The sequence below is a fragment of the Carlito syrichta genome, unplaced genomic scaffold (assembly GCF_000164805.1).
Source record: "Carlito syrichta isolate Samal-C Ts95f unplaced genomic scaffold, Tarsius_syrichta-2.0.1 Scaffold301761, whole genome shotgun sequence".
Lineage (NCBI taxonomy): Eukaryota > Metazoa > Chordata > Mammalia > Primates > Tarsiidae > Carlito > Carlito syrichta.
This window is the reverse complement of record NW_007245857.1, coordinates 80,507-106,213: the sequence shown is the minus strand read 5'-3', so window position 1 is coordinate 106,213 and position 25,707 is coordinate 80,507. Positions and strand designations below refer to the sequence as shown.

Below are 25,707 nucleotides of genomic sequence, written 5' to 3'. Positions count from 1 at the left end.
GGACTTCACTAGAGAAGCTTGGTAACACATTGTGTTGTTTCTCAATTGAGAACATGCATTAATATTACCCGAGGAATTTAAAAAACATACAGGTGCCCAGGTTGGTGCTAATCTACTGAATTAGAATTTTCTATTGAGTTAGGGGCTATTAGATTTTAAAGTGTTTGAGGATCAGTCAGTAAAACAAATACTGTATTCATTAAGCACCTACTGATGGTCCACTAGTGTGTGATGGTGAACACTAAGATACAGTCTCTGTCCTTAGTGTGCATGGGTAATAACCATGCATTGTAATATGAAAATGCTGTGTAAATTCTTAAACTACCTCCCCCCCTCCCCGACCTCTTCTGGTTCTTTTAATAGTTGTCAGTATTAGTTGATTTCTTCACCTGGGTACTGTTTCATCTTGTAAAATGGGGATAATAATAATAGTAGCCACCTCATGAAATTGTGATAACTAATACAAAGCTCTCAGTGCCTGGCATGTACTACTGTTACTATAACTACTACTATGATGACTTTGACTTTTTCCTCCAGGTAGCATCACCATTATTAATAGAAGGTAACATATAGTCATTGTCATTTAACCCTCCCAAACACTTAGTGAAATAGATATTGCTCTTGTTGTTTTCCAGATTGGGGGTCTGAAGCTCTATAGGTTAAGGTATTTATTTGCCCTGAGTTACAGAGGTGCTGAGATGATATTTGGACTCAGTATGACTGATGTTAAAATCAGTGATCTCTTCTCCTGCAACACACTTACTTCTTGTATCAGTAATTTATTAAGGGACTAATGAGATTCGTTTAGCAGAAGTTGACTGTCTATCTTGGTTAGCTGCTGTCCAGGAGAAATACAAATTTTGGCTTTTGTGGCATGCCCTTTGGCACATTATATATGTGAAATAGTTCAAATATAAATTCAGAATTTGTTGGTGATGTCAGTCCTTGAATTTGAATTACAGATTCTTTATTTCCAGAATTACAGAATATTTTATTTCCTTCTTCAGAATATTCATAACAGTCACTCTTTTCCCCCTTTTTGTTCCTTACCTCCCCATCCTCTTATAAAAAGCAACCATTTCAGGATGGTACAGGTATGCCATTCCCACTTAAAAACTGTAACCCGTATCAATTTAAGGATAACTTTAAAATATAAACTTTTGCTGTATAGTTTTCCCCCCCAAATTCTTCATATATACATATGATTTTAAAATATAAAAAGGAATAATAATTTTGAGGCATGAATATGTAAGTACTGTATTTAATCAGGAGTGAATTATAAATAGAATGCTAATAACAGCCAGTGGTTGAGAGACAAGAGTGCAGAAGCGTGATTCTGTCTGGAGGGCTGTGACTGGTAAGCGGAAGCAGCCTGAGTAATGCCTTTTGGGTTAAGGGAAAAAAGACTTTTGTACTCACTTGTAATAATTCTAAACAGCTAGTTTCTGACCCTTCTGGCTGGGTCCTTCTTGCTTTTTCATCCTTTACATCTGAGTGAATAAATAAATGAGTAAATAGCATTTGCTAGACCACTTGTAATCTGTTAAGTTTTCAAGGAAGAACTCAGAGGGGACCCAAAAAAACCCAGAATTTATTTATAAAAATTTGTGTATTCTCACATGTGTTTTCCTCTGCACAAAATAGTTTATGAGCTCATTGATTTTGATGCCTTTTAGTGCTTCTGCTGTTTTTTGTTTTACCTATTCCACATTGGCAAAATGTTTCACTTTGAGGACTTTTTTTCATTGGGGAAACAAAAGAAAAGTTGCTTGGGATGAGATCCAGTGAATAGGGAGGGTGGGGCATGGGGGGGTCATGATGTTTTTGGTGAAAAACAGCTGAACACTCAATGGGGTGTGGGCAGGTACACTTGTAAATCACCCATCATGAAATGGGCAAATGCATTGAAAGAATCTCCCCCCACCCCCAAATTCAGTGACGTTGAATGCAGTCTCTCACAATGCTAGCTAGTACACTGATGCTGATGGGTTCCTAGAATACTTACCTAGTGGGGAAAGCCTCTACTACAAGGGGCCCACCTTCCATAAAATAGTTCCAGTTTTTTTGGGTCTCCCCTCATAGTATAGTGGCTTCCTCCCAACTGGAAGAGGTAAGATGTTCCTTCCACATTATCTCTCATTTTCCATGACTATATAATATATGTTTCAATGCACATATTTTCTGGCACAGAAATGGAATGGCAAATGTCATGCCCAATTAAATGATTTTGAAAAAAAAAAGTCTCCTACTTGAATTATGATGGTTTTTGATGGTGGCTAGATGTTGAGAGAGTTGGAAAGTTGAATGCAGACTGATAGGGAGGCCCATATATTAGACTAAAAAGCTTTCAGATTCACTTCTTAACAGTGGGAACCATTAGAAGTTTTAAATGGCAAGCTGACTTTGTGTAAGTAGGATCATTTAATGAAGCATAGTTTTCATTAAGTTTAAATAATATCCAGACTTAGTTTGCATTTTTATATTTTAAAAATCTATTTCTGATTTCCTCCCATTTTTTCTTTCAAAAGCACTTATTGCCCATGGCCTTAGATCTCTAATATTGTAATCATATACTAAAGTTGCATCATACAAGGCTTAATCTATCAGGCCAGGGAGAAGGTACACTTGTAAATCACCCATGTCAGTTTGTAAGGAAGGCAACATCCACTCTACCTTTCCTTGAGCACTTGCTGATCTCCTTGCACTTCATCCACTTGGACCCTCAGAGGTTTCTGTTGCTGCTGAACACAACTTTGATTTTCATTATTTTGGGACCACCCTCTCTGTCCTGACCTCACATGACTGCCCATTCAGGAACTGCCCTGCTGTTTGGTTCTTTCTATTTTCTTTCTCATTTCTCTACACCCCTTTCTGTGGCTACCTTAAGAATAATGATATATTACATATTCAAGCAGTAGCCAACTAGGTACTAAATTCCCTAAGGCCAAGGGATTATTACTTCTTTTACCTAGCAATAACTATTATCTAATCTAATTTTAAAAAATATTTTTAGAGCACTCATTTGGACCACACAGAATAGATGGCCTCTTTCCTAGCATTCCTGGAAAGTCATGCTGCTTGGGGAAAGTGGAAAGTCTGGCCTTATGGCCTGGGGGTACTTAATTTGATTTTTAAAGATTTTATATATATGAACAAGAGAAAACAGAAATATTATAATCCTGTGCTCAGGGACTGACAGAACTTTGTGTTTGTTTTATTTTGAATGAATAATTATCATAAGAAATCTGAGGTTTTACAAAGCAGAAGGTATCACCCTTCTGACTTTAAACTTTACTATAAGGCTTCAGTCATCAAAACAGTCTGGTATTTGGTACAAGAACAGGCACACAGACCAATGGAACAGAATAGAGATTCCGGAAGCAAAGCGTCAGTTCCTCAATCAACTCATCTTTAACAAAGCTTCCAACAACCACCACTGGGGAGAAGAGAACCTATTCAGTGAATGGTGCTAGGAAAACTGGCTGACCACATGCAGAAGATTGAAACAGGACCCCTACCTATCACCATACACAAAAATTAACTCTAAATGGATCAAAGACCTAAACGTAAAACCTCAAACTATAAAAGTCTTAGAAAATGCAGGAGACATGCTTATGGAAACCGGAACCGGCAACCAATTCCTATTCAGAACACTAAAGGCCAGTACCTTAAGAAATAAGATAGACAAGTGGGATCTCATCAAACTAACGAGCTTCTGCAAAGCAAAAGAAACCATCAAGAGAGCAGGGAGACAGCCCACAGAATGGGAAAAAGTATTTGCCAACTGTATATCTGACAAAGGCCTAACATCTAGGATCTACAAGGAACTCAGAGGCGCCAAAAGGAAAAAAAAACAGCTCCTTTAAAAGTGGTCAAAAGACATGAATAGACATTTCTCAGAAGAAGATATACGGGCAGCCAACAAGACACATGATAAAGTGCTCAGCCTCACTCATCATCAGAGAAATGCAAATCAAAACCACATTGAGATACCACCTAACTCTAGTAAGAATGGCCATAATTAATAAAACAAACAACAACAGATGATGGCGAGGATGTGGAGAAAAAGGAATGGTTCTACACTGCTGGTGGGAATGCAAACTAGTGCATCCTCTTTGGAAGATAGCATGGCGATTTCTGAAAGAACTAGAAATTGACCTTCCACATGACCCAGCAATTCCCCTATTGGGAATATACCCGGGGGAACTCAAATCATCCTACAAAAAGGATACCTACACACGTATGTTTGTTGCAGCTCTATTCACAATAGCAAAAACATGGAACCAACAATGTTGCCTATCGAAGCTGGACTGGATAAAGAAAATGTGGTACATATGCACGATGGAATATTATGCAGCCATAAAGAAGGACAAATATACGGACTTCGCAGCAATTTGGATGGATTTGGAGTCAATCATCCTCAGTGATCTCTCACAGAAACAAAGAACAGAGCACCATATGTTCTCACTCGTAAGTGGACCTTGAACAATTATAATACTATAAGAAAGCATTTGGCAGTAATGGGAAACTACCAGAGGAAGGGGGATGGGATTGGTAGTTGAGGGAAACTGCTTGGGAGGGAGGGGCATACCTGATCAACAAGGGTACCTGCATAATCAATGTTTGTATACCTAAACCTGAATTGTACCCCACATCTTTATAATAATTAAAAAAAAAGTTAAAAAAAAATTTCTTACCTTGTTAATAATATCTGGCTAGGAAAAATATTTCATGAATGAAGTTAACTTTCATTAATTATCTGTTTTTTAAATTTTGATGACTTGGCTACAGAAACAGGAATTGTCTAATGCACCTTTTATAACCATTACTTTCAGCATTGAAATAATTCAACATTTCAGAACTGCCATCAGTTTAAACATGTCTACAATAATAACAACAGCAAAGTGAAGTAGGGTAACATTTATTCACTACTTACTGCTGAACTAAGCATTTTATATATATATTATCTCATTTAATCCTCACAAAAATTCCATGAGACAGGTACTGTCGTTAGCCTCATGTTAAAGATGAGTACATAAGACTTACTGAGGTTGAATAACTTGTCGAGTGCCATACAACCACTGAGAGTCTACACCAGGATTCAAGTTAATTAACATGCCCACTATCATGTAACCACTGAGAGTCTAAGCCAGACCAGGACTCTGCTCTGGTTCAGGTGCTTTCACCACTCATTTTATTGTCTTTCTTGTGAAGCATCGCTGTTTTCTTTGTTTAACTGTTTTACTTTACAAAAACACAAATTTGTAGACCAAGCCTATGCCATTTTTTACATCGATATGTAAGTTATCAAATAAATATTGCTATTCAACACCTCTTTCCTTCTCCTAAGAAAAATGAACCACATGTAGGGCAATCTATCTACCATAAATCATGTATAACATTGCCTTAAAATTACATTTTGGTTTGGCATTATATGTATAATTCTCTTTTGTTTCTATATAAGAAAGAGTATTAATATCTAAAATGCTTATTAGCAAATCAGGAAAAATACACTTAAACCAGACATGGAGTTTTCTTTTTTTTTGTACCCAAAGAAAAATATGAATTACTGATTGCTTCAAGTAAGAAATAAAACTATACCAAATACTTTTTTTATGGTAGCTAAGTGATGGGAAAAATCCTAAGTCTAGAAAAAACACCTGCCTTAGCAATTTTTAAAACTTTTAAAACCTCAGATTTCCTTTTTGTGTGTGTGTGGGGGTGTTTGGCTCTATAAATCTTTATTTTTTTTATTATAAAGATGTGGGGTACAATTCAGGTTTAGGTATACAAACATTGATTATGCAGGTACCCTTGTTGATCAGGTATGCCCTTCCCTCCCAAGCAGTTTCCCTCAACTACCAATCCCATCCCTTCCTCTGGTAGTTTCCCATTACTGCTAAATGCTTTCTTATAGTATTATAATTGTTCAAGGTCCACTTACGAGTGAGAACATATGGTGCTCTGTTCTTTATTTCTGTGAGAGATCACTGAGGATGATCGACTCCAAATCCATCCAAGTTGCTGCGAAGTCCGTATATTTGTCCTTCTTTATGGCTGCATAATATTCCATCGTGCATATGTACCACATTTTCTTTATCCAGTCCAGCTTCGATAGGCAACATTGTTGGTTCCATGTTTTTGCTATTGTGAATAGAGCTGCAACAAACATACGTGTGTAGGTATCCTTTTTGTAGGATGATTTGAGTTCCCCCGGGTATATTCCCAATAGGGGAATTGCTGGGTCATGTGGAAGGTCAATTTCTAGTTCTTTCAGAAATCGCCATGCTATCTTCCAAAGAGGATGCACTAGTTTGCATTCCCACCAGCAGTGTAGAACCATTCCTTTTTCTCCACATCCTCGCCATCATCTGTTGTTGTTTGTTTTATTAATTATGGCCATTCTTACTAGAGTTAGGTGGTATCTCAATGTGGTTTTGATTTGCATTTCTCTGATGATGAGTGAGGCTGAGCACTTTTTCATTGTCTTGTTGGCTGCCCATATATCTTCTTCTGAGAAATGTCTATTCATGTCTTTTGCCCACTTTTTAAAGGAGCTGTTTTTTTTTTTCCTTTTGGCGCCTCTGAGTTCCTTGTAGATCCTAGATGTTAGGCCTTTGTCAGATATACAGTTGGCAAATACTTTTTCCCATTCTGTGGGCTGTCTCCCTGCTCTCTTGATGGTTTCTTTTGCTTTGCAGAAGCTCGTTAGTTTGATGAGGTCCCACTTGTCTATCTTATTTCTTAAGGTATTGGCCTTTAGTGTTCTGAATAGGAATTGGTTGCCGGTTCCGCTTTCCATAAGTGTGTCTCCTGCATTTTCTAAGACTCTTATAGTTTGAGGTTTTACGTTTAGGTCTTTGATCCATTTAGAGTTAATTTTTGTGTATGGTGATAGGTAGGGGTCCTGTTTCAATCTTCTGCATGTGGTCAGCCAATTTTCCCAGCACCATTCACTGAATAGGTTCTCTTCTCCCCAGTGGTGGTTGTTGGAAACTTTGTCAAAGATGAGTTGGTTGAGGAATTGAGGCTTTGCTTCCGGAATCTCTATCCTGTTCCATTGGTTTGAGTGCCTGTTCTTGTACCAAATACCAGGCTGTTTTGATGACTGTAGCCTTATAGTAATGTTTGAAGTCAGAAGGGTGATACCTCCTGCTTTGTTTCTTTTGCTAAGGATTGTTTTGGCTATTCGTGGTCGTTTATGTTTCCATATGAATTTCTGTATTGTCATTTTCAGGTCTGAGAAGAATGATGTTGGTAACTTAATGGGTATTGTGTTGAATCTGTAGATTGCCTTTGGTAGGATGGGCATTTTAACAATGTTGATTCTTCCTATCCATGGACATGGGATATTTTTCCATTTGTTTGTATCTTCTTGGGTTTCTTTTAGCAGCGTTTTGTAGTTCTCATTGTAAAGGTCTTTCACTTCTCTGATTAGAAAGGTGCTGAGGTATTTAATTTTTTCTTTTGTGGCTATTGTGAATTAGATTGTGCTTTTTATTTGGGGCTCTGCCTGCTTGTTGTTGGTGTATAGGAATACAACTGTCTTTTGCATGTTTATTTTGTACCCTGAGACTTTGCCAAAGTCAACAAGGTAAGAAATTTAAAATAAAAATATTCCATAATATTTTGTCTTCATAAGAATTGTTAGCTTTGTACAATTCAAGTATTATATAATTATGTAAAAATCTTTTATGTTTTACAGGGTTACATTATTAGATCTTATGATAACCAAGGTAGCGTGTGATGAACCACTGACCAAGGATGACATCCCTGTGTTTTTAAATCATGCTGAGTTGATTGCAAGCACCTTTGTGGATGAGTGCAGGGCAGTACTCAAGTTGACCTCTGAGGAACATACTGATGATGAGGTAAGGAGACAGATTCCTAATCTTGGATGAGAGAGAATAGGCAGATTTTCTTTTTGTTTTGTTTTGTTTTTATTAGGGACATGGTCTCTCTCTCTCTCTCTCTCACCAAGGTTGGAGTGTAGTGTCATGATCACAGCTTACCACAGCATCAAACTCCTAAGCTCAAGTGTTCTTCTTGCCTCAGCCTCCTAAGTAGTTAGGACTACAGGCATGTGCCACCATGCCTAGCTGATTTTTTTATTTTTTTGTAGAGGTGAGGTCTTGCTATGTTCCCCAGGCTGGTCTCAAACTCCTGGCCTCAAGCGATCCTTTGACCTTGTCTTCCCGAAGTGCTGAGATTATAGGCATGAGTCACCACACCTGGCCAGTTGGCAGATTTTCTAACTCTACCATGTCCTTTATGAGAATTCTTTTTTAAAAGCTTTAAAAAATATTGCGTAAGTAATATATGCTTATATTTGAATAGTTAGAAAATTTAGATAAGTCAAAAGAGTGCTCTCATTCCTTCCATTCAGAGTCAATGACTTAAAAAAATATTTTGGTTAATATATCCAGGCAGATGACATAAAATGTGTGCACACATATGTAGATATGTGCCCATACATATCTATTAAAAGTGGAGTCATTCTATACCATCTTTTTGTAAGTTCTCATTTTTTTCTTCTGAATGGAAGCTCCATGAGGACAGAAGTCTTGACCATGTTTGTAGTACTGTGTACATGGTAAGCACTTAGCAAATATTTGCTGAATGGATAAATAATAAATTGTGACTGTCTTAAAAAATGCCAATATAAGCCGGGCTCAGTGGCTCAGCCTGTAATCCCGCGCTTTGGGAGGCTGAGGTGAGTGGATTGCCTGAGCCTCCGGGTTCGAGACCCGCCTGGGCAACTTGGCGAGACCTCATCTCTACAATAAATCAAAAAATTAGCCGGGCGTGGTAGTGCACGCCTGTAGTTCCAGCTACTGGAAGGCTGAGGTGGAAGGATCGCCGGAGCCCAGCAGGTTGAGGCTGCAGTGGCCAAAAGCGGCCACTGCCCTCTAGTCTGGGTGACAGAGTGAGACTCCAACTCAAAAAAAAAAAAAAAAAAAAAAGCCAATATAGCATTCCAGGTAAAGAACTTACCTGTTATTTGTCCAACTCCCTATAGTTGGACATTCAGGTTGTTCTTATTTTTTCTTGTTATAAAATAGTGCTAGAGTGCATGTCTTGTTACATCTTTGCACATTTTCATAGCTATTAACCTAGGACATAATCTTTGAATTGTAATATCTGGGTATAAGAATAGCCATTTTTAAAGTTTTTTATACACATTTCCAATTTCTTTTTAGAGAGTTTGTTTCTTCTATCCATTATAGGAGATTCCCAATCATATACTGTCCTGGTTAATTACTTTCACAATTTTTAAATTCTCCTCAAGCCTACCCTAGATCATCCAGGTCTTGTCTTTATTAAGGGCATGAAAGCTAGCTCATATTCTATTTCCTGAGTGGGCGACTCATACCTGTAACCCCAGCATTTTGGGAGACTGAGGCAGGAGGATCACTTGAGCAATGAGACCTTGTTTCTACAAGAAATTAAAAAATTAACATGAAATGAGATCCCAACTCAAAAATGAAAAAAAATTTGATGTTCCTTCTCTTTATTTCAGAATTTTCATCTTTTGCTATTTTTTCTTCTCTCTGTCTAAAAGTTAGATTTGGTCTTTCTCTGGACCACTACTTAGCAGTAAAAAGGAATGTAATTCTGATACAACAACAGGGATGAGTCTCAAAAGTACTGAGGAATAGATACCAGACAGACTAGAGTATACACTGTATAATTCTGTTTCTGTGAGATTCTTTTATTTTATTTTTTTCATTTGGAGTCTCTCTCGCCCAGGCTGGAGTGCTGTGGCTCAGGCAATCCTTTCAAGTAGCTAGAATTACAGAGGCATGTTACACGCCCGGCTAATTTTTGATTTATTGTAGAGATAAGGTCTCACCAAGTTGTCTGGGCTGGTCTTCTGTGAGATTCTATAGCAGGCCAAATTTATCGATAATGACAGAAAACAGATCAGTTGTCACCTGGGGCTGGAGGTGAAGCGGTGGAATTGATTGCAGAGGGACATGAGGGAACTTTCTGGATAATAGAAATGTTATACATACCTGTATACCTTGACACAACTCTGTATGCACTATACACTTAAGATGGATGTATTTTATTGCATGTAAATTATATCTCAATTTGATTTAAACACATTTTAAAAAAGACGATAGAGAGGTCCTTTGTAATGCCTACATAAATGATCAGGTAGAGAGGTGGTAATTGATGCTGGAATTACTGTTTGGCAAATGGGTGAGAGGAATTGGGATCGGGAGTGAGACTCATCCACTGTCTACAGATGGGAACCCAGAGAATATGATACTGAGCCATAACATTTCCTGGAGAATGATGTGTGATGATATGAAATTATTTACTTCTATTGTAAATGCAGGTCATGATTGTGACTACTCAACCATAAAAATGTATTTCCTTTTTTGTGCATATATCTTTGTTCAAGACCACTTTGTAACTGACTTTCTGTAATGTATTATACCAGGAATCCTTAAACCCAAGGCCTTAGACCAGTACCCCTGCTAGGAACCGGGTGCACAGCAGGAGCTGGGCGGCAAGCAGAGCTCTGTGTATTGTCATATCAGAGGCAGCATTGGATTCTCGTAAGGGTGTGAACCCTACTGTGAACTGTGCATGCGCAGGATCTAGGTTGCTGCGGTCCTTATGAGAATCTAACTGATGGTCCCCCCACCCCCATGGAAAAATTGTTTTCCACAAAACCGGTCCCTGATGCCAGAAAGGTTGGGGACCGTTGATTTAGACCATGTTAGGTCTCACTAACATGCTATTATTTTAATGCTCATTTTCTGACAGGTCTTTACTCACAGCCTTGCTTTTCTTTTCTGGGGATAGATTTGCCTTTGTTTCCAGCAGGAGGAGCAGTGAGTCGTGCTTTTAAAAAGTTTTAAATTAATTCTCTAGGAGATAAAGAAAAGGCAGTACAACTTAAGATTTGTTAAATCACGCCTTAAACTTTTCAAGGCACTTATGTTTAAAATATAGGTGATTTTAGTATTGTAATAAGAAGATACCTGGACTAACTTTCCATATTTAGGAAAATTTGTATTTTTCTTTCAAAATTTTTTCTCTAATGTGGGAAGAATTATTTTATATTACTGGAATACAAAATTGTAGGCAATTTTCTTTTGAATAGTCAAATTAATTTACTTTTCGAAATTTATTGATCTGTATGACTGTTTTCATTATCATTTTTCAGTCATAGCATTGAAAACTGTATTGAATATCTTGTCCTTAAAAGGTCATAAATGGGTAAGAACAGTGATTTGGCAGTAAAATGGCGGGGAGAAGAAGGGAAGAAGAAGCAAGTGGAAAGCCCTAGTTTGTAGCATTTGCTTATTTCCATGGTATATAACTATGTTCACCATGGATGATTTCAAGCTACCAACAGTTTAACAATCAACTCAAAAATTTCTAAATATTTAATAATAAACTCTCAGAAATCAGTACAGGCCAGCTCCAGTATACTACTGAGTATATGCTATATTTAAATACTGATGTGAGAAGTATTCTTTTAAAAAAGTATAATATATGTGTATTAATGTTAAAAAAAATCGTGTGTACTTTTAAGTTTCTGTCATTGTTGTTTGACTTTAAGATCCTGAGGTTCTATTTATTTGTTTCTTTATAAAAATAGTCTTTGGTTCTGTATCAATGTGATGATTCCTGTCTCTGGAATAGTTTGTGTATTTGTTTCCAGTTGTTGCTATATTTTTGTCAATTTTACCATGTTTATGATGTAAGATTTAGTTAACTGAATCTTGTTACTTATAGTGTGATTTGCCTTTCCTCTGAGAGCTTAAAAACATTTTTTTAGCTTTATATTTTCTGATACCAATATATTATGAGAATTGTCCTCAAGTTGTAGGATAGTCATTCTATTTTAATCCTTACAACCCCAACTTAAGTCATACTGTAATATCTGTCTTGCAGTAGGTGTTTAATACATAATATAACTTATGTTTTTTCACTCCACATATTAACAAAGGCTTAAATTTTTGCATTGTGCAATAATATTTGCTTGTTGTTAAAAAGTATTAAAAGTATTAAAGCCGAAGTCGATGAAACAAAGTTAAGCCGTTTCCCGTTTTTGGCCCAGGCCCCATTTTCTACGTGTACTTTTTTTGGAAAGAACTATCTGCATGTACTTTAGTTTTTGTTTTCTTTCTTTGGAAAGAACTATCTGCATGTACTTTATTTTTTGTTTTCTTTCTTAAGATTTTTAAATATATATATTTATATATATTATATACATATATTACTTGTTTATATTTTTCACAATGTTACATGCATTCCTTCAACTTGCTTTTTTCAGTTATTTATGATATAACTTGTACATCTTTCCACTTTAACACATATATATTATGTTTATTTATTTCCTATAGACATTTCAGTTGCTTCCAGGTTTGCTTGTTTGTTTTCGAAAACCTTAGTGAAGATTCTTGTTTAAATTTGAGATTAGTAAATTTGAGATAATTAATTACTGGGAGTTGAATTGTTGCATCAGAGAGTATAATATTAAAAATTTTTAGAGATATTTCTGAAAGGCACACCAGTTCAACACAAGACTGTATGTGTTGCCCTTTGCAAAATCTAATTACCATTTTTCTTTAATGTTTTTCAGTACCAGTATGGTTGCTTTGCATATTAATTTACCTTTTAAAATGCACTTATTAAAAAGCATTTTTGGGGAATTAGTCTTTCTGTCATATACAGTAAACTTTTTTTTGCATAGTTATTTTTTGTTTGAATTTATTTATGGTATTCTCTTCACCTTTTAGGAATTTTTTGTTTTGTTTGTTTTTTTTAATCTAGTTGGGCTTATCAATTTTATCCTTCTGGTCTCTGGATATTTCTTATGTATTTAGTAAACTTCTCCACTTGGTGGAAATATGTACCTTTGTAGTCCAATTCTTTCAGTAATTAGTCCACATTTTTTATTAACCTAGAATTTATTTTATATAAAAGTAAGGAGTGAATTATGGATCCAAATGAATTATTTGTCTTTTGACTATCCAAGCTTATAAAGTCTTTGTTGTGAAACTGGGCTTGAATCTTGGTTTCTTCTGTTCTTAGTGTAGGATCTTAGAAAAGTTGCTTGTCTTTTCTGTGCCTGTTTTCTTTACCTTAAAAGCGGTTGTATTTTAACATAAGCATTTAGATGCTGACTGGTACGTAGCTAATATTCCCTGAATGTTAGCCGTTCATTATTCTATCAATACCATTTAGTAAATAATCTCATCCTTTCCACTAGTTGTAATAGTGTTTATATTATAAACTAATATTCTTATATATATTTGAATTCATCTCTAGATTTTCAGCTTTTACAGAGGGAACCAGTAAGGTATTAACAACTGGAGAAAGGAGAATCTAAAGAGCCATGTGTTTATGTGTAGTAAAGGAATACTGAAATAAATTAATGTACAAATAATTGCAAAAACTGGTCTATGTGAAAGGCAATGATTAATTGCAGTCCAGCCAGATACAACTAATTTACATTTGAATGGACAAGGTTATTTGCATTATTTTCAGTTTTCCATAACTTACAGTGTTGTAAAATAGTTCAAAAACTCTAAATGGTGGAGGTAACCGAGACAAGTGAATTAGACAGGAGACTATTCTTTGTTTCTTCTTTTTATTCAGTTCAAAATCTTTCATAATGTTCCTTTGATTTCTCTCTTTTTTTTTTTTACTGGGGTGGGGGAGCTTATTGCCTGATTTAATTAATACAGTTTTACAATATTTTAAAATATTTGGAAGGACATTTTGCTCATTACTTTTATTTTTTAGAAGAGTAATATTTTCCTGGATATTTTTTAATTACTAATTTCCAGATACTCGTTAGAAATACTTTATTAACAAAATAATTTTAATGACTAAAATTGGGGATGTGTTAGGTAGAAATAGATTAATTTTCCCTTGGGTTTATTTTAGTTAATATAGAATTTAGAAGCTGGAAGGAAATTTCCGGATTATCTTTCCAACCCCTAATTTTATTTCTGTCCTTTTATCATGGAAAATTTAAAGCATAAAATAGAGAAAAAAGTATAGTGAAATTCCATATGTCATTCCCCAGCTTTAGCAGTTACCACTTCATTAGCATTCTTGTTTTATCCACAATTCCACTCATTCTTCTGCCAATTGCTTTGGACTAAAACACAGTGCCAACATATTTCATCTATTGCTCTAAAAGATAAGGAGTTTTCAGACACAAGGATACTGCAATGAGCACATCTAAAAAATTAACAATAAAATTTTAATATCAGTTACATACGTCGATTTTCTCCATTGTCTGATAAATTTTTCAAGATTATTTTGTTGAATCAGGATACAGGTAAGGACCATACATTGCAATTGATATGTCTTCATGTTCCTTTAATATATAGGTTCTCGTTTCTACTTCCCCCTCACCTTTGCTAGTTATTTGTTGAAGAAACTGAACTGGGTTTCCTGTAGTTTTCTACAGTTCAGACTTTGATGAGTATTTTTTCCATGGTGGCAGAATTTAACGTTTTTGTTTCCTTGTATTACCTGTGAATAATAATTAGTGCCATAGTTGAGTTCAGATTTTTGTTGTTGTTGTTCTTTTCAGTAATATTTCATTGTTGGTGATAAGCACTTTCATCGAGACACATGATACTTGGTTATCCCTTTGTGATATTAGCAGACCAATGATTACCTAGACCTATTAATTCCTGAGGGATTGGAAAAGGGTGGTATTTTGACTCTCATTCATTCTTCATTTATTAGTAGGAATATTTTTTAAAAAGAAACTTTCCTAATCAATGATTAGGTTATATAAGGTACATTTTGACTAAGAAAGGCAGAATAAGTGCTTGATTGTCCTTTACCCCCATTACCAACCTGTAAAGTAATGAGTTTTTTTTTGTGACACCATCCAAAGATGACCAGTTTGTTGTTTTGTTTAATTATCATTATGAAGTCATAGCTTTAAAAACACTTGTTTTCAGTCTCTTGCAGTTGTAATTCTTTCTAATGGCCTAATGTGCCAGCACTGACTAGTAGGAACCTCTTCAGATTGTTTCTGAATCCTGATTCAGAAGGATTAATAGTTTCCTTGCTATCTGGTATGACAGAATGTCCGGGATCACCTTGTACATATTCTGCCCCAGATCTAGAGTTAATCAGCTGTTTCTTAAAGGAGAAATGCTATCTAGAGACCCTAAATAAAAGCATGCTGAATCCCTGTGAAATTAATGAATTTGCTCAAGACTCTTGTTTAACATGGTACTCATTTCAGACTTATAATCTAGACTTTTTCTTCCCAACTATTTAGCAAGTGAAGGCTATGCTAGGAAATGAAGATCCAAAGCATTAAAAAAATGTGTTTCTTGCTATTTATTTGAGATTTTAGAAGGCTGTATTACAATATTGCCTTTAAATCCTCTGTTTAGAGAACAATAAAAACACACATTTAGAATTAACAAAAGGAAGTAATTTATCTTTCTTTTGAAGAATGTTATCTTCATGTCCTAAATCTATGTTTTCTATCACATTTTGCCAAATAATGGATACTTTAAAAATGGAGTTCAAAATCTATAAGAATTGCATTTTAAAATTTTATATAGATTACCTAATGCCATGTGGTTGGTACTGGGTAGTTTCTTGGTCATGCAGTCTTTTTGATAAATTATTTAGTAGCTATGTGAAATAACATTTTCAAATAATACTATCTTTCCATTCCATCAAGATATTGCATACAGGTTCATATTTACTCAGAAATAATGCAAATTTTAGAAGCCAGGGTTCTTTCAACCACAGTATTTTACAGGATTTCTGTGGACAAGAAATTAATTTATTTCATAGGATATTTGCAATTTTAAAGTGGAACTTGTATACTGGGAATGTCTTAAAAAGAAAGTATTTGCATAAATGCTGTGTATGTAGCTAGTAATTTTGAACATTTATTCCACTGTTGGAAGGTATTTTTGCTTGAATAAGAGCTTTTTTGACTCTTTGCTCCAAGAAGACACATAATGACACATAATCTTGCATTCTGGATAACAGATATCTGCTGTTAGTGAAAATGAAAATACCATATTTAATACTTCTGTTTTGTTCTTCATGGTTCTGCTTTTTTCTTTAGATGTATTATAAGCACTGACTCTTTTTTTTTTTTTGAGTTGGAGTCTCACTCTGTCGCCCAGACTGGAGTGCAGTGGCCACTCCCAGCCACCACAGCCTCGACCTGCTGGGCTCCGGCGATCCTTCCGCCTCAACCTTTCGAGTAGCCGGAATTACAGGCATGCGCTACTACCACGCCCGGCTGATTTTTTGATTTATTGTAGAGATGAGGTCTCGCTGCCCAGGCAGGTCTCGAACCCGCGGGCTCCCAAAGGCGCGGGATTACAGGCTGAGCCACTGAGCCCGGCTAAGCACTAACTCTTTATTGAAATATTTTATTCTTTTGTAGTTATTTATAATAGTTAATTCACTTAACTTCGGTATACTTAAGAGTTATGTTTTCTTTTCTTTTTAGGAGGTATTGGCTACAATTAGGCTTCTTGACGTCCTGTGTGAAATGACTGCTAAAACTGAGCTGCTCGGCTATCTACAGGTTTTTCCTGGCTTGCTGGAAACAGTGATCGGTGAGTGAAATGTCATGCATGGTATTTTTAGCTAAGAAGTCTTTGGCTTGTTATACTGTAATGTAAATCCAGACACAGATCCTTGATTTTTAATGTATTTGTGAGATTTTTTTAAAAAAGTAAATTTTCTTGAGAGAAATCATGCTGTTGTGGTAATAGTTCAGGCTTTGGGACCAGATAAACCTAAGTCCACATGTACTTCTGTCATTTCCCTTCTGTTTGCCCAGGATTGTTTCTCAGTAAGACAAGGATAATATTGCCTGTTATGCAGGGTGCACATAGTAGATATTTCATCAGTAGAGGTTTAATGATGATGAAGGGGGGGGACGTTTATGATGGTGATTTTAGATTACTATAGCTTGACAAAATTTGTCAGTAAATTTATTCCAATTGCTTTTATTGAATACATAAAATAGTGCTTTACACATAATATATATTCAGTTCTTATTAGAAAGTGGTTTTAAACAAGAAGCCATTGTTTAAAGTATTACCAACCTTGCTAAAAAGCTGTTTGCAAAATAATTCAAGTAGAGCCTATTCATGTGGTTAGCCATGTTTAGGTGTTGCTATTTATTATTCACTATTTTTTCCTTTAAAAAGATTATACTTATTCTGGAGATTATACTTATACTTTTTCCTTTAAAAAGATTATACTTATACTGAGAAAGATGACTTTGTATCTGGAAGTATAGATGAGCTAGTGGTAAGCTGTAAAAGAAGACATTTGAAGTTTCCTATCACATTTTATTTTGGACACAGTGCTTTTATTGATAACTGAAATAAAACACCATGAACCTGAGACACTGTGAGTCACTGTGAAAAGAGCATAAGTTTGGAACCAGGGCACATATGGGTTGCCATCCCAACTGCCATGTTACCAACTTCTCAGCCTAATTTCTTTATTATAACATTGGGCATTGCTATCTGCCTGTAATAGGTTTGTTGAGAGGATTAAATGAGATAATATGGAAAAACTAAAATACAGTTCCTGGAATATTGTTTTCATAGGCTGCCTAGGAATATTCAGAGAATATAAATTTGAATGTAGCTAAAATAGATTTCTGGAAAACACATGCTGCCTTCTGATTATCTGGCAAATGAGGGAAAAAGTAATCTTGGTTTCTATCTGTCCTATGAGTCATTACAGATAGGTATTGACTTAGCTAACTGCAGTTATCAGATGAGTTTTATATATATATATATATTTGTTTTAAAGATGTGGGGTACAATTCTGGATTAGGTATACAAGTAGTCATCGTACAAGTAAAGTTTGGGCCTCCTTTTAGTCCCCACTTTGCCTGGTGAGTTCTTTCTTGAAGAAGTTGAGATTGGAAACTTTTTTTAAAGAATGATGCTGGAGAATTTCTTGCTAACTTTTCTTTGTGGATATATAGAAAGGTAATTAATATGGCTTATCTCCCCAAAGTTGAGTCCAAAAATTTAAAGCAAAGACAGAAGAGCCTTCTAACTGTTACTTAAAGGAAGCTTTAATCTATTAAAATAAATTAGATTTCTTATGGAAAACTAGTAAAAGTATTTAAAATTATTTTTCTGTGGAAAAGAATTTATCTACAACTCTTTTCGTTGTAGATCTTTTACGAGTGATTCACGTAGCTGGAAAAGACACTGCAAACATCTTTAGTGCCTCTGGTTGCGTGAAAGCAGAAGGTGATATCTCAAATGTGGTTGAAGGATTTAAGTCTCATCTCATTCGTCTGATTGGAAATCTGTGTTACAAGAATAAAGATAACCAAGACAAGGTAAGATTATTTCTTAGTGTGTATCATACATATATGACTTCATTTAGAATATAGTATTTCAAATTTAGAATACATTCACTTTTTTGGAGTGAAAGTTTGAAGTGCTTAGAAAGTAGCTTGAGAGAGATACTTATTTGTGTGTGTGTGTGTGTGTGTGTGTGTGTGTGTGTGTGTGTGTGTGTGTATAAAATATAATTTTTACATACAAAAGATATATATTTTGTATATTATGTATATTATGTATATTTTCCCCACAGGTAAACATAAAATGTCATACTTGTTTGTATTAGGGTTTATGTATATTATATATATTTTCCCCACAGGTAAACATAAAATGTCATACTTTTTTGTATTAGGGTTTATATTTTTGTAATTTTACGTTGTCTTTGTCGTTAGTGTTTGAGCCAATCTCCTTTCTTGTTAAATTGTATTTGTACTAAGCCTGTACATCTAAACACACTCTTTTTTTGTTTTTGTTTTTGTTTTTTTGAGTCAGGGTTTCACTCTGTCACCCAAGCTGGAGTGAAGTGGCTTGATCATGGTTCACTGCAGTCTTGAACTCCTGGGTTCAGGTGATCCTTCCATCTCAGCTTCTTGAGAAGCAGGAACTACAGGCATGCAACACTGTGCCTGGATCATTTTTTGATTTTGTAGAGATAAGGTCTCACTGCATTGCCTAGGTTGGTCTTGAGCTTCTGGGCTCAAGCAGTCCTCATGCCTTCGTCTCCCCAAATGCTAGGATGGTATGTGTGAGCCACCACACCTGGCCTTAAACACACTCTTATGTCATGTAGAGAGCAGTCAATAAAGATATTTATTTAAAGATATTTAAAGAGCCTAGAAAAATTTCTAGCACATACGTACACTAGTTATTATTGACTATTATCTTAGGAAGAAAAAACAGACAAAACTTATATCCTACATATATGGATGATAGCATCATAAACATTTTCTTCTAGGTGTTTGAAATGGATATAATGTTTAAGTATTAAGTCTTTGGAAACTCAGTAAGCTGTTTTAGAAACCTCTTTTATGCTGAACATCTTAGAGGTAATTATACAGAGAATGTGAGAGAGTGGTAAAAAAGATGGCTGGAAAATCAGACCACAGTGCTTCAGATTGAACTAGCCTTCCTGTGTCTTCCTGGAGTTTTACTTTGGGTGGCATTTGTTTTGCTTTATTAAATATTAAAATGTATGGCAGATTATATTTTCCTAAAATATAAAAAATATCTGTCATTTTACATTCATTTCTACAGTGTGACTTTGCCACTCCCCTGTCAAGGGTTGGCATCTGTTTCTCATCCCCTTGAATCTAGGCAGGTCCTGTGACTGCTTTGAACAATAAAATATGGCGGCAGTGATCCTGTACCATTTCTGGCATAGCTCTGAACTGGTCTGGATAGATTCTATTTCTTGTTTCTTAGAAGCCAGTGTACCATATAAGAAGTACAAATTCCGGGAGATCACCTTGCTGTGAGTTGCTGAATTGACATGGAGACACCCTGGAAGATGAAATGTAGAGTGAGCAGAGAAAAAGAGATTAGTCAAAGAACACCAAGGCATGGCGTGTGTGGGAAACCATTTTGGAAGTAGATCCAGCCTCTGTTCCTTACTTGCCCAGCTGATGCCACATAGATTAGGGATACCCTAATGGACAAAGCCCCTTCTGAATTTACGATCCACAACGTTGTGAGAGAAAGTGAAAAATTGGAAAGACAAAAAAAGTTGTGTAGGTCCTACTTCTGTTAATAGCCCAGTAAACTGCCATTTGACCGGTTCTCTTGCACAGAATGATTACAAGTTTTGGACAAAAGGCAGCTATGTGAGAACACACAAATTGAACACAAACAGGCAGATTCTGGATTCAAACTGATACTTGGAAGAAGGGAAGGATAGAGGGTGTACTATGCAGGACAGTGAAAACTCTGAGAAAAGACCTCCAGTCTTTTTAGCTTGAAGAATAAAGAAGAGTTTGAGGCAACCACAGCCATTGGAAAGCGAGGGGGACATCATGGAAAGGAGACCATAAGCCCCAGATTCTGTATATCTGCTACCTAAATTCCTGCTAATGCCTTGAATCCCACATGTATGGGGCAGGCTCCAAGTAGCCAAGCTCAGGATGAAATAATGTACTGAGATTTGAACTGTCACCTGAAGTTTACAGGTTATGTTAAACCAAAAGAATTGTCCGCCAAAAACAAAAATATCAAAACTCTTTAGAGGTATTTAATATAATCCAGAAGTTTTCACAGTACAACATTCATAATGTCTAGGATACAATTCAGATACTTGACATACAGGAAAATGTGATCTGTTATTAAGAGAAAAGATAATCAGTGAATGCTGCTAGATGACACAGATGTTGGGTTTAGCAGACAAGGATTTTAAGATAGCAAATCTAACTGTGCTCAAGAATGTAAAGGGAAATATGCTTCATATGAATAGAAAGATAGAATAGCTCAGGAGAGAAATGGAAACTATAAAAAAGAATGAAGTGGTGATTCTAGAAATGAAAAATACAGTTTCTAAAATTTTAAAAAATTAGTGAGTACCCTTTATCTCAAGAAAGGTGACAGAGTAAAGAGCCAATGCACTTGAATACATATCAGTAGAAATCATCTAGTCTGAAAAACAAGGGGAAAAAGAGTGAAAATAAAATGAACATATGAAGATACTACATATGAAAATAATTTGTTATGTAGCAACTGATAACTGGAATAATTCCTGTGAGACCTGGCACAGAACCAAATGCCAGATAACCTGCACTTTTATTATATGGGTGCACCATTTTGGGATTCCTCCTCTTTAAGCAGATATGAGTGTAAGACTACTAATCCCCCTTGGAAAATTACTGGGCTGATTTTTGTAAAAGAAAGTTAATAGAGAGTAAAACACTTTACCTTTTAAATGACCATGACTGCCTTTTTTGAGTTAAAAAAAAAAAGTGATTTTTCCTCATGTTTAACAATTCTTTTGTTGCTAATTTGGCTTGACCTCTTATAGGAACAAAATGTAGTAACCCTTAAAAGGCTTATGAAATAACTCACTGAAGTCAGGATCAGATTGCACCATAAGTAAATATGGAGTGTGCCCAAGTGCTGCTGTGTAGAGGTCACTGGGACGCACAGGAAGTCAATGGTGTGTCCCATCACTTGTATAGTTGCTAATAGCACTGCTAATTTCTGAGCAAACACTCTAGAGGGTATGAAGGAGGTCATTCTTTGAGTATCAGCTCAAATACTTCTGCTTTCCCAGTTTCTTACGTGTGTCAACAAAACTCCGAAGCCTGAAAGCCTTACCTTTGGAATTTTTTTCTCCTACCAAAGACTCTGGTACATACCAAAAATCTTATTCTGGATGTGCAACCTTCTTTATTACTGTAGCCAAATCCTGATTCCTGCTCGGTGTAACAAATATTTGCCTTGCTTATTGTTGCCTTAAGGAATGGTATTCACTAGCACTCAAATGACTTTGGTTATAGTTTAGGGAAAATGATGATTATGTAGCAAGTATTTGGGGAAAATGATGATTATGTAGCAAGTATTAATCATTGGACTGTTCATTCTCAGTGAACAGTCCAATGTCCAGTGTCTCGATGGGTTGTCCTACTTCTGCCCAAATTAGGGCCTAAAAGGAAATTTGGTTCAGTCTTTGCTCTTAACACCAAAGTTCTGAGTTGGGGGGGATTTTGTATCATTGAGCTTAATTTGGGCTCATTCTTCACCCAGAAGGAAAAAGGTGATTTATTTGTTTAGTGTTTACCATGTCCCAGGATTGTGCTTAGTGAATTACATGTATTATCAACCTTAATCTTTGCGTCAACCTTGCAAAGCAAGTTCTGCTAACCACATTTTAAGGAGAAGTCATTCAGGTAGTGAGTTTCAGAGCCCAAAGTAGAATTTGGATTTGTTTTCCTGTGAGTTCCCAGGCCTCTACTTGCTTCCCTGCATCATGAGCCTCTCAGTTGAGAACTTCCCAAGTGTTTGGAGGGAGAGGTTGAAAATAGACTTCCTGAAGGACTTCAGACTATGGATACTGCAGACTGGTCAATCTGGGTCTCCTAAGCTAGGCAGGACTCTTAGGCTCCCTAGGCTCCCTCTTGGTTCAAGTCTGAATCTCTGGGAATCCTCTCATCAAATGTGAATATTTCCAGCCTTGGGAATTCTTTGATGGATGAAATAGGTGAGATAGCTTGTCCTGTGAAGCTTCCATTCTAGGAGCATCTGGGGACCATCCTTGCCTCTTTGAACCAGAATCCTGAAATTATTATGACAATTTTTTCTAGAATCTTTGTGTACTACCTGGTTCCTCTGAAGTTTAACCAGAAGCCTTTTAAGCCCAACTGGGTCTCTATGCTGTCTGTGTAACTTTATTCATCACATTGAGTATGGTACCAGCTTGCTGGATGGCATCTCTTACACTTGTGTGGCTCTTTCCATTTTACAGAATTATTTTTATCTATATTAGTTCATTGGAGCCTTAGGACACCTCTGTGAAAAGGACTCAACACATATTATCATTTTCTAAATGAAGAAACCAAGACCCAGAGAGACTAAGTGTGATTTAATTCAGCTAGCATTGATGGATGAAAACTGAGCGTGCTGCTTGCTATGATGAAGACAGTCACTTCAGTGGGGGAGTGATGCTTGAGCGCTAGTAGCTGTAACAAAAGTTCATGCGGTGAGGCCTATCATAGAGGAACAGAGGGTGATGTGTTCCCTGAGGCTGACTGTGAGGAGCAGTTCTCTCTAAGTAAGGTCTAGCACTGGACTGCCTGGAGCATGGTATTGATAGGAAGATGAATAGGTGATCATCCTCCTTTAAGATATGTATCTTTGGGCAAATTTTAAGAAAGTCAAGGTGCCTAGCCTCAGACTAATCTGTTCAGAAATGTATTTTACCCAAGTTTTCCATGAGTTTTGAACTCCTAAGTCTGTACATGTGATGGATTGTAGTATTTCCTCAATTATAAAGGAATTGCTAGACTTCCCTTTACCAAGTCATGGTATGAAGGTGTTGTCAAATCCTTACTGACTTCTATTTTTACCTTGTTTTTCATGCTCAACTTGTATAGTATTTCCTTGCTACAGCGGTAGTGATTAGTTTACTTCTAAACCCTTGTGGACCTAAATAGAGATTCTGTTTTGGTTTCTTTTGTTAGAAGCATGAGAATATTAATGCTGTAAACATGAAGAAAGCATTCTTTGACTTCTTTGTTAGAGTAAGGAATGTATGGTTTACTTTTTTTCTTCCTCATTCTTCTTTTCTTCACTATTGTCATAACCTCTTTAAGTGAATCTTTTAGAAGAAAAACCAAACATGTTCTTAATTTCATAAAGCTAAATGCATTTTTCAAAATGGACAGGCAGATAATCTGGTTTATCTACCTTCTTTTACCCTCAAAGAAATTATATTGACTAGGATACACCATTTGCCCACTGAATCCATTCTATTCAGAAGGTATGGAAATGCCGTTGTTCTTCTCTTTTTCCTTCTCTCTGATATAAAAGATGCCCAACAGTCATGCATGTGCTTGATGATCCCATGTGTACAAATGTGTGTGCATATAAAGCGTGCATTCATTACAAGAATAACTTTATTTTTAAAATAAGTATGTATTGTATGAAAAAGTTCAACATATAAAGATAATAAACTTTATTTGGCCCCTCCAGTTCTCAATTTTCAATTTTGAAGGTAGGTTTCATTTATATATATAAAAGAATCTTTGTAATAAAATTTTCATTATGTTTGATTTGCTCATTGTGTTATTCCCAGCATCTAAATTGTACCTGGCACATGGTAGGCATTCAGTAAGTTTTTCTTGAGTGAGAATTTATTTTTGTTGAATGTCTACTACATATTGAGTACATTTTTTTTTTTTTTTTTTGAGTTGGAGTCTCACTCTGTCGCCCAGACTGGAGTGCTGTGGCCGCTCCCAGCCACCGCAGCCTTGCCTGCTGGGCTCTGGCGATCCTTCCACCTCAGCCTTCCGAGTAGCCGGAATTACAGGCATGCGCTACCACGCCCGGCTGATTTTTTGATTTATTGTAGAGATGAGGTCTCGCTGCCCAGGCGGGTCTCGAACCCGCGGGCTCAGGCAATCCACTCACCTCAGCCTCCAAAGGCGCAGGATTACAGGCTGAGCCGCCGCGCCCGGCTCATTTTTAGGTTCTAAAGATATTAAAGCAAATAAGACCCAGTCCTTCTGTTCAAGGAGACTAGATTCTACTATAAAATGTCCTGACTATATTTGCAAGCAAAGACTAATAAAAATAAAATAACTTTGCAAGTAAAAAGTAATGTTCCTCTAAATTCTGAGGAATTATTTTTTTAAAGTATTTTATATTTAGGAGATATTTGAATATATTTTAACTTATAATTTGCCTTATTTTTATCTGATTTATTCAAATTATATATATTTTAGGTTATAAGAACATCTATATTGTGTATTATTTACAAGTAATTAAAAATACTTTGTAAGTCCCAGGTTTAGGCTTTGGTAGATCTAAGTGCACATTTAAAAAAGATCTTAAATAAAATTTAGACTAAATTTGCAATTGTTAAACATTCATAGCATGATCATTTCTTAGTGTTTTTGTGGGGGTAATGCTACCTTTCAGCTTTGTACAGCTAGACATGATGAACCAAGAGCGGACAAACTGATAACTCCTTCTTTATTTGCCTATTAAATCATAAAAATGAAAAAGATCTAATTATTTTATTTAGGTTCTTACTTAGTGAGGGTTAGTACCTGTTTTACATATCAGTACTAGCTGACTTGTCAGTTTTCTGGATAATTGAATGAGTGATTGCTTTGTGGAGAAATAATTAAATGCCTGACCGGTATGTGTTAGAGTTGTCCTTTACATGTCTGTAAAATAGGCCAGGTGGCATGACTCTTGGTGCTCTGTTCTCTTGCAGGGTTAACTTCGATATTCTTGGCCTACACGAACACTTTGTAGACTAACCAAGCTTTATTCTATACCTAAGTGACCTTAACTTGGCCTTTAGAGCTGCCTATAGAATTCAAAGTCACAAACTGTCCTCTCTACAAAACCTTCTTGGGTCAGTGCAGAAACACTCCACGTTCCTCTCTATGCTTCATCTACCCTGTGCTCCCTTAAGTTATACTCTGCCTGTAATCAATTTCTTTTTGTAAGTATGATACTGGTTATTAATCCTGGTACATATTTTCATCATATGTGTGCTGTTTGTTGTTTTTGTTTTTGATAAATAAATCTTCAGGGTATTCATGTACTTAAATAGATCACCAGCAAAACCATGATATATGAAGAATTTGATTTGGACATCACTCAATTTTACTTTAGCTAGCTCAATATGTGGTTATACTAC

At 36.0% G+C, this 25,707-nt stretch overlaps 1 protein-coding gene across 1 annotated transcript in view; it reads left to right on the top strand.

Moving 5' to 3' along the window:
- ATXN10 (ataxin 10) overlaps nt 1-25,707 on the top strand; it is a 133,468-nt gene that overhangs the window by 50,996 nt on the left and 56,765 nt on the right. Inside the window, exons 6-8 of the mRNA XM_021710964.1 lie at nt 7,706-7,871; nt 16,484-16,592; nt 18,183-18,352. Coding sequence (XP_021566639.1) covers nt 7,706-7,871; nt 16,484-16,592; nt 18,183-18,352 — 445 coding nt within the window. The remainder of the gene's footprint in view (nt 1-7,705; nt 7,872-16,483; nt 16,593-18,182; nt 18,353-25,707) is intronic.